Here is an 8,926-nt window from a genome sequence, read left to right as displayed (position 1 = left end):
CGTGCCCTCGACTGCCTGGAACAAAGTGGTCTCCCTGGGTATGGGCTGGGGCTTCCAGCAGACACAACTGCAGTGTATGCACACACCTGCTCAGATGCGGGCGTTTGTGCACACAGACCTGGGGACACATGCACACAGAATCCTGTCTGTGCAAACAAGGGCACAGAGCAGCACAGTTACAGGGTCACAAGCGCAAGCAAACCGCTCCAAGTCCTCAGGAGCCACCCCTTCTGTGCTGCCTCGGCCGGCTCCTCACTGCCCCCTCCTGGCCGCCTGGTGGCCAGGGCATCCTGGCACCACTTCCTGAAAGTGCTGCTCCGGGGCGGTGGTCAGCGAGTTCCCTTCTAGATCAGGAAGCCAGGAGCTGTCTCAGGTGCTCCCCAAAGCCAGCCTTAGCCCTGGGAGAAGTGTCTTGTGAGGCGTCTGAAGCTAGAGGACAAAAAAATAAGCCTTTCACACCCAAAAGGATCTCCCTGGTAGAATGCTCAGTACCATGGTGGCAGGCATTCTGCAGAGACACCCTCCCACTGCAGCAGCAGGCATCCCCGCCCTTACCTGGGGGATTGTGCATGTGCATCTGCTCATGCCCTGCATATGTATTTAAAGAGGAGCAGATTGCCTGGCTGAGAAGTCAGAGGCCAGGTTTTCTAGCTCCCACCTTGCGGCTCCCTCTGGGCCTCAGCTCCCTCCCCTGTTCAATGAGGAGTTGAACAGGATTATGTATTCTGCCCAACATTGACCCCCCCACCACAACTCCAGTGTCTCACTGTCTTGGGAACTAACCTCTCCCAGACGTGTGCCTGAGTAAAGCACATCCATAAAGATGAACCCATGGACTCACCTCAGGCAATCCTGGAAGGATGGCCGATACCAAGCTTTCTATTCCTAGTTTACAGGTGAAAAGGCAGACACAGAGAGGTGCAGCAACTTGCCCAAAGTCACACAGCACGTTGGCAGCAGGCATGAACGGAGAAACCCTCTGCTTTCCAATGCCCCTGGCTGTCGACAGGAAAGCAGAGCTCGCTGTGGGCTCAGGCCCAGAGCCAAGGAGACAGGAACTAGAGAAGCCAAAGCCAGAACCTGCGTCCTGTCTGAGAGCCCTGAGGCTGAGGAGAACCCAGAGGGAGTACTGGACTTAAGTATTAGGCAAGTTCCACCACTCCCCACCCCCAACACACACCCCTCTCCCTATAGACTGCAGGAACTCCAGACTCCCTTTTCCTCCACAAAGCCGGTGGCTGGCTGTGGGAGTTCTTATTCTTTGGCTATTTGGGAGTCCATCATGGTAGGCACACACATGAATGGTGTGCATGTACAGGTGTGGATGTACTTACATGCCTACAGGTACACCTAGGTGTACATTCATAGGCATGTACAACATGTAAATTTGTGTTTGCAAGCATGTATACATGTGACACAATTGGGCTTTTAGGTGAAGTGTGTTTGGATGTACATATATCAGTGGTCTCTTGTGTGTCTGACAGGTGAATTTATGAACATGTAAGATTTTGATTAATGGGGTTTTTCCTGAGTGTATGTGGGTGTGTGCAAATGTTCACATGCATTTGTGTGAAGTGTGCTGGAGCATGTCAACCCACATGACTAGTGTGTGTAAAAGTGCGAGCAGCGAAGGCTCAGGTGACTGGGTGCATGTGAATTCTAGAGAATGCCCTCCCATGAGGGTACGATGCCAGTGCCCCCCCAGTCCTGGTATAGGGGCACCCTGCCTGGCTCCAGCTCAGCACTGAGCTCATAGCACCCCCGCCCTGCCTCGCATTCTATTCCCCAGACCCAACCTGCTTGGCCAATTTGCAGCCTCTCGCTCCCAGCTCCCGAGAAGGCCTGCAGCAAAGTCAAGGGGCTGGTGGCCAATTAGTGAGGGGGTTAATCAGGGATCTGGGGACCCTCGGGGGGTGGGAAGCCAAGGGCAGACACTGGGGTTGGCAGGAGCCGAGCTGCCTGTCATGAGGCTGGGGGGAGGGGAGGCTGAGCCAGCCGGATGGTGCTGGAAACCAAGGGTCTGCCTGTGAATTCATGATTGCTGAACACTGACAGTGAGGAACTGTGCGCAAAAGACATGCATGTATATATATATGTACATGTACATGTCCTTGAATGTAGTCCTGTATGCACATGTGTGTACATGACTGATGCCATCTGTATGCACACGGGCAGTTTTGTGTCTGTGTATATGTGGGTGTGCCATGGTGTGCAGATGGGTCTGGGTATGCAAGAATGCCTGGACCTGTGTGCACACATGTATATACAAGGCTGTGTGTGTGTGTGCATACATATTTGTGCAGGGGCATGTGCATACATTTAGGTATGTGCTTCTGCATGAGAACATGTGCACCTGAAGTTGACATGGTCTGTGTACATGTGATGTATCTGTGTGCACAGGTGTGCACACCAGTGTGCAGATACACTGGGCATATGTGCGTGTCTGGGTGTGTGTGCATGTGTGGGTCTTCTCTAAACAGCCAGGAACTTGGACCCCCACATGTGTGGCTGTGTGCACATGCCTGTGTGCACTCATGTCTCCGCATGTAGGGAGTTGGGAGATGCAGGGTTGGCAGGTTTCAGGCTCCAGGAGAAAATCTGACAGACGAGACTTGCTGCAGCCCCCGGCCCCAGGAGCCTGTTTTCCAGCCTGCAGAAGCTGTGAGCCCGTGAACTCATCTTATATTAATAGCTGCTGTCTCCTCACTTATTGCAGGGAGAAGCGGTCATGGCCCTGGTGGGGGCTGTCCCCTCCACAGGGCCTGGGAAGAAGGGGAGGAGAGAAGGGCCCCAGCCCCACCCTAAGGCCTACCCCCGCAGGAAGGCAGGGTTCTGGGCCCCAGCCTTTGCCTCCTCCAAGCCAGGGCGCCCCCACTGCCCAGCTCATCCTCCTGGGCCTCAGTTACTGGGTGGGATCAGGCATGGGGTTGGACAACTGGCTAAGGCAGAGAGGCTGGAAGGCTTGGCTACTCCCCACCCCGAAAAACAGACACACAGGCATACACGCACACGTGATGAGCAGCCCCAGGCTGAGAAGTCAGGCTGAAAGAGGCTAGACAGCTTCAGTCGGAGGGGCACACATGTCCCTTCTCTCAGGGGTCCTCGGTTGGAGCTGGGACACAGCCTTCAGAGGCCCCCATTCTGATGAAGACGGTAAAACTTCTCTGTAAATGTTTACTAAGGAGAAGTGTAGCAAGGTGTATAAACTGCATCTTCAAAGCCACAGGAGGGCTGAGCCAGGGAGGCTTCCTGGAGGACAGACAGACCTAGGGTACCAGAAGGACCTGAGATGTAGCTGCAGAATCCCAGGAGGAAGGAGAAGCCAGCGGGCCCCACCTCGCACACAGACCCCAACCCAGGGATGGGCTCAGACACCCTCGTGTGGGCCCAGGACTCAAGGCCGAGACTGAAGATGCAGGCTTCCAGAAATGCCTGAGCGCCACCACACAACCACACGGAGACACAAGAGGACTCGCAGCGTGAGGGTCCACCACAAATGAGGCTGGCCCTGCTGGGCCCTGGAGCCAGAAGTGAGGAGGGGGCCAAGGGCCAAGCCCACCGAGGACCGGATGGGCCCCTGGCCCTGCTCCTTCAAGACCTTGGTGGGTGCTCCTTGGAAGTGTGGTGGAGGCAGCCAGGAGGCCCATTCCTCCTCTGCCCCTCCCAAAGGTCTAGGGTGCCCTGGAGACCCCTAAAACTTTCCCTAGCCCAGGACAGGGCTCCCTGCCCTGGTTTCCTTGCTTGCTATTTCTGAGCTGCTCCTGAAACCAATTCCCTCACCCAGAAAAGAAACAGATTGGGAGTCACAAGGACCTGGTTCAACCCTCAGGTCAGCTCAGCTCTTAGCTGTGTGACTTTAGGCAAATCAAATGTCACCTTCAGTGAGGATTTTGAGGGCATCCGTATCTTTTTTTCACTTTTAGGCCACTCCATATTGCTTGCAGGATGTTAGTTCCCTGACCAGGGATCCAACATGGGTCCCCAGCAGCGGTGGATAAGCTGAACCCTAACCACTGGATTGCCAGGGAAGTCCTAAGGGGCACCCTCGTTTAAAGAGTACATGCGCTCCCTGTGTCCCATCTCTGAGGACTTATCACTCTGACATTATCGTATTTTAGTTCCTCCCGTTATTACTGTGTCCTCCAGCTAGAATTTATGCTGCCCACAAGGACAGCAATGAATAAACAAAAATTCATTACTCTCAGAGCCTCAACTTTCTCTTCTGTAAAATGGGGAAAGCAATAGTACTCCCCCTCCCAAAGGGGCCATGGTGATGTTGTGTGAGATGTTTGGCATGGGACAGGTGCTTCCTGACTGGGGACCTTTTTTCCCAGGGACCTTCTAGGAAGGTGGGGAGAGGAGGTAAGCCTCAACCTGACCTGGTGGAGCCTCCCTACTTTGGGCCTGGATTGGCACTGTGTGTAGCTCAGCCCAGGCCCGCCCTCCACCAGCTGTGGCCCAGCCCTGTCGGTACACCCACTCCCCTTGGATTCCTGTGGCTACTATTGGGGAGGAGTCTTGAACACCAGGCAAAAGCTTTCTGGCCAGGGAAACAGTTTCCCCATCTGTGCAATAGGGGTGCTCTGAGGGCCCCACCTCCAGGCTTTGCCCATCTGCATAGATGTGGGTTTGGGGTAGTCAGAGCTTCCTCTTCAGCCACACCCCAAACCTACTCCTGCCTATACCTGGTGAACAAGTTCTTTTTGGTTCTGAAACACTGAAATTCAGAGTCCTACACAATTATGTCCTCAAATGCACACATGGGTACACACACACACTACCCTCACTCACCTTTGCATAGAAAAAAAAGTCCTTACAGCTCCTGAGTGAACAGACCCCATCCAGCTGCCTCCCAAAATGGGGCCACTGGCTCTGAAAATTAACCCCGGCACAAAGCAGGGTCCAGAATGTCCTAAGCCCTTGGCTTGGGAAGGAAGGAGAGGAGGGGGCATCGGCCAGGAGGCAGTGCACTGGGTCTGGAAACAAATGTGCCTCTTTTGAATCCTGGCTCTGCCATTTCCTAGCTATATGACCTTGAGCTGACCACTGAATCTCCCTTGGCCTGTTTCCTGGTCTGTAACATGGAGAAGTTATTACCCGTGCCAGGGGATGCTTGTTAGGCATAAGTGAGGTAATGGATGCAGAACACTTAGGGCAGTGCCCAGCACACAGAAAACACCTGTGAGTGGAAGCGGCTGCTGCTGTTAAGAACATCTACATGCCTTGAGCATATTCTTCATGCCAAAACCCCAAACTAAAGCTCATGTAGGCAGGATGTGAGCAACCTAAACCCAAGGGGGTCTAGCACCAGGAGTTCTAGTCCCAGTGGAGGTGGGGTTCTTGTCTGGGGATGCCTGGGTCTGAACAGAGGAACCCATCAGATTGGCATCCTGGTGTGGTAGGTGTCACTTGCCAGCCATACTCCACCTGGGTCTCCAGTTTCTTGGATCCCCCCCATAGGCCCCCAGGACTGGCCTAATCCTCCCATTCCGGGCTGTCACCCATCACACCCCACACCATCCCTTCCATGCACAGACAAATCTTATTTATCACAAAATCATTTTTTTATTGAGGGTTGGGTCAGGGACAGGAATAGGGATTGCATTGGGGACCCTACTCCAGATAGCAGAGGGCTCAGGTGTTGGCTCGCACCCTGCCTCCTGTAGGGCACCGCAGGGTGAGACCTGGCCCCAGGCTCTGGCTATGGTGCTGGACACCAGGCTGGAGTGGAGCTGGGGTTGCTTGGCCTGGTTCCGACTGCCGACCCGGCTGCAGTTCCCCAAAAACGGCCACCAGAGGGCAGCCGGCCCCCAGAGCAGAGGAATTCTCGGTTTCTCAGGTGATGGCTTCTTAAAAAAATAAAAAACCAGAGGCTGGTGTGTTCCCCCTGCAAACCCGAGGGGGGCGGGCCTGGGGAGAAGGCTCTGGTTTCTATGATCTCTTCGATAAAAAGTAAGCAAAAATAATAACAAAATACGTGGTTTCTCTCTCTCCCTTTTCCCCCTCTAGGAACTGAGGTCAGAAATGAGGGTGCTGGGGACTGGGAGTACCCTGGTATGGCCTCGATTTCAAGGTGTGGGTCTCTTTTTTACCCCTTAACACCCATAAATAAATTCATAAATAAATAATAAATAGATATTCTCTTTGTATGTGCACATATATACAGATAAATCTTTCTCTTATCTAGGCAACGGAGTAACTAACCTCTCTGACTCTTTAGCTCAGAAACGCAAAAGTAAAGTGACATGGTCAAGGTCAAGGGAGGGGGAAGGTCAGGGACTTGGAATGGCACTGTGAAACACCCAGCAGCCTACTGGAGCTCCAAGCCTATCTGGGCTGTGGGACATTTCTAAGTTGGAACCCTGACCACTGGAACATTCTAGAACCATGGAGCCAGCTGGGCCCTGCAGGGATCTGAACAGAATCCTGTGAAACACCCAAAGTCCTAGAACTCCAGAACCAGCTGGGTCTTGGGGTGTGGAGCTGGGGGTTGGAACAAAGCCCTGGAGGACCTAACATTCTGGAATTCTGTAGTGATCAGGGCTGGAGGGTCACCAGGATGAGACTAGACATCACTGGGGGAGCGGGATCGGAAGAGCGTCTTGGAAGAGGAACAGCAGCAGCAGACAGCCCACAGCACCTTCTGCACGTCCTGGTTGCGGAAGGCATAGATGATGGGGTTGATCATGGAGTTGTAGGTGGCAGGGAGCAGGGTGAGATAGGTGTAGAGGGTTGGGGAGTGGGCATCGCCCAATAGGCAGTAGACGGTGAATGGCAGCCAGCAGGCAGCAAAGGCGCCAAGCACCACAGCCAGGGTGGCGATGCCCTTTCGGGTGGCCACGTAGTGGGAGGCAGGCAGCAGGTGCCGCTGGAGGGCAATCTGCTGGGCATGGCGGCAGACGATGCGACAGATCTGGGCATACAGCTGCAGCATGATGCCAAACACCATGAAGAAGGCAACGGCCAGGACCACCAGATGGTTCTTGGAGAGCGGATAGACCACACCGCATGTGGCCCGGGCATCCAGGCAGTTCCAGGCCAGCACAGGCAGCAGCCCCAGGCCCAGCGCGCCCCCCCACACTAGGGCCAGCATCACATAGGTCCGCGTCACTGTTGTCTCTGAGTAGTAGGTGAGCGCATTGTACAGAGAAAGGTAGCGATCAACGGTGATGGCCAGCAGGCTGCCGATGCTGGCAGTAAAGGCCATGGCCAGCACGCCAACCAGCACCAGGCTCATCACTGCTGAGCCAATGCAGAAGACAGCAGCAAAGTGCATGACCAGGCCCAGGCCCGCCAGCAGGTCTGCCACAGCCAGGCTGCCCACTAGCAGGAACATGGGGGCACGGAAGGCAGGAGTGCCCACGATGATGGCCACCACCAGCGCGTTCTCACAGGATACCAGTGTGCCCGAGATGCACAGTACTACGTCCCAGGCCGTGGGGGAGGGCAGCGGTGCAGCAGGGCCTGTGGGCCCCTCTGTGGACCCCATGCTGCTCATGTTCACGTTTCCGGGGCCAGCAGAGAGCCAGGCCAGGGGGCTGCCTGCACCCCACATCATGGTACCTGTAGGAGAAAGGCCCTGTGAGAAGCTGGCAGGGCTGGGTGCTAGGTGCTAGGTGGAGGGGTCTGGAAGCAGTGGGGGTCTCTCCTCAGGATACCTGGCTGGGTCCCAAGTTGCCCACCCCCTCCTATGCCCTGAAGCTCCTTCCAGGATACCCTTGTCTTCGACTATGCCCCTAGGCCAGCAGGGGTCTGCGGATCCCTGTGGTGGGTCGCTCCACTCTCCCTTCTAACTCACTGAGTCCTGCAGGTCTCTTTCTCCCACGTGTGTGACCGAGGAGGACAAGATGGACTACCATAAGTGGATGGAGGCCCATAGGATCCCGGAGAAGCCGGGAAAGGCCCGAACCGGGGGAGGGGACATCTCAAGACTGACAGCAGCTCTGCTCCCTCCTCACCAGGGAGGATGACGCTCAGTTTCTGAGGCTCACCAGACCCCTCACGATTCTCAGTATGGCCAGCCCCAGGCTCCGCCCCCAGAGAATGCTCGTGAAGCTCCCGCCAGCCCCCACCCTGCACTCCTGGGGTAACAACATCTGGGAACTCAGCCCCCAACACACACTCGCCCAGACTTCTGCCCCCAGCTGGACCCCTCTTTCTGCCTGAACCTCTGGGTCTTTGGGACAGACACCCACTGCTGGAAGCCAGGATCCCGCAGTCAGATCCCTCCCTCTGCCTGGACACCTGGATCTTGGGCCTGACTCCGCCTCCTGTCCGGACGTCTGGATTTCTAAGTCGGACACCTCCTCCTGCTCGGACGCCTGGGTCCTGGCCCAGACGCCTCCTGCCGGCCCAAACTCAGATGACCATCAGTCCCTTCAGGGCCTCGGGTCCTTGCAGGAGTGCTCACCCCACGCCGGGCTACCCAGCTGACAGCTCTTATCACCCAGAACCTGGGTCCCCTCCTGTTGGCCCAGACTCAGGGTTCCTGGTCTCAACCTCCGACCCCAAGCAACCGCTGGGAGCCTGACCGCTTGCCCAGCGCCCCAGTATCCTGCGTGCCCTCTCGGATGCCTGGTACCCAAGGAGGGGCCCGCTACTCACCTCTCGGGACGGGCGCGCGGCCGGGCCGCGGGGAGGCTGCACTCGGGTCCGGGCTGCGCAGGGTGTGTGAGGACCCCGAGAAGCCCCCGCGGCCGCGGGAGAAGCGGCGTGAGTCACCCCGCCCCGCCCCGCCCCCGACCACCGCTTTGGTGACGTCAGTGGCCCGGCTGGCCAATGGGTGCGTCGCGCTGGGGCGCAGCGCGCGCCGCTCGGCATAGTAATGAGGCCTCGTGCCGCCCGCTCCCCCATTCATAAAAAGCGACCGTGGCTGCGGCTCCGCCCCCTTCTGAGTCGGCCCGCGCTGTCCTTGACGCTGCGCCCT

At 56.5% G+C, this 8,926-nt stretch overlaps 1 protein-coding gene across 1 annotated transcript; it reads right to left on the bottom strand.

Annotated features, from left to right (window-relative positions):
- Positions 1-6,565: 6,565 nt before the first annotated feature.
- Positions 6,566-7,558, bottom strand: GPR3 (G protein-coupled receptor 3). Its single transcript, XM_061147854.1, has one exon. It carries the CDS (start codon positions 7,556-7,558, stop codon positions 6,566-6,568), a length of 993 nt encoding a protein of 330 aa, XP_061003837.1.
- Between the last annotated feature and the right edge of the window lie 1,368 nt (positions 7,559-8,926).

The sequence above is a fragment of the Dama dama genome, chromosome 8 (genome assembly GCF_033118175.1).
Source record: "Dama dama isolate Ldn47 chromosome 8, ASM3311817v1, whole genome shotgun sequence".
Taxonomy (NCBI): domain Eukaryota; kingdom Metazoa; phylum Chordata; class Mammalia; order Artiodactyla; family Cervidae; genus Dama; species Dama dama.
The sequence above is the reverse complement of the archived record's forward strand: the minus strand, read 5'-3'. Positions and strand labels throughout refer to the sequence as shown.

Excerpts from the sequence above, each read along its gene's own strand:
- GPR3 (XM_061147854.1), bottom strand. The coding sequence starts at position 7,558 with ATGATGTGGGGTGCAGGCAGCCCCCTGGCCTGGCTCTCTGCTGGCCCC.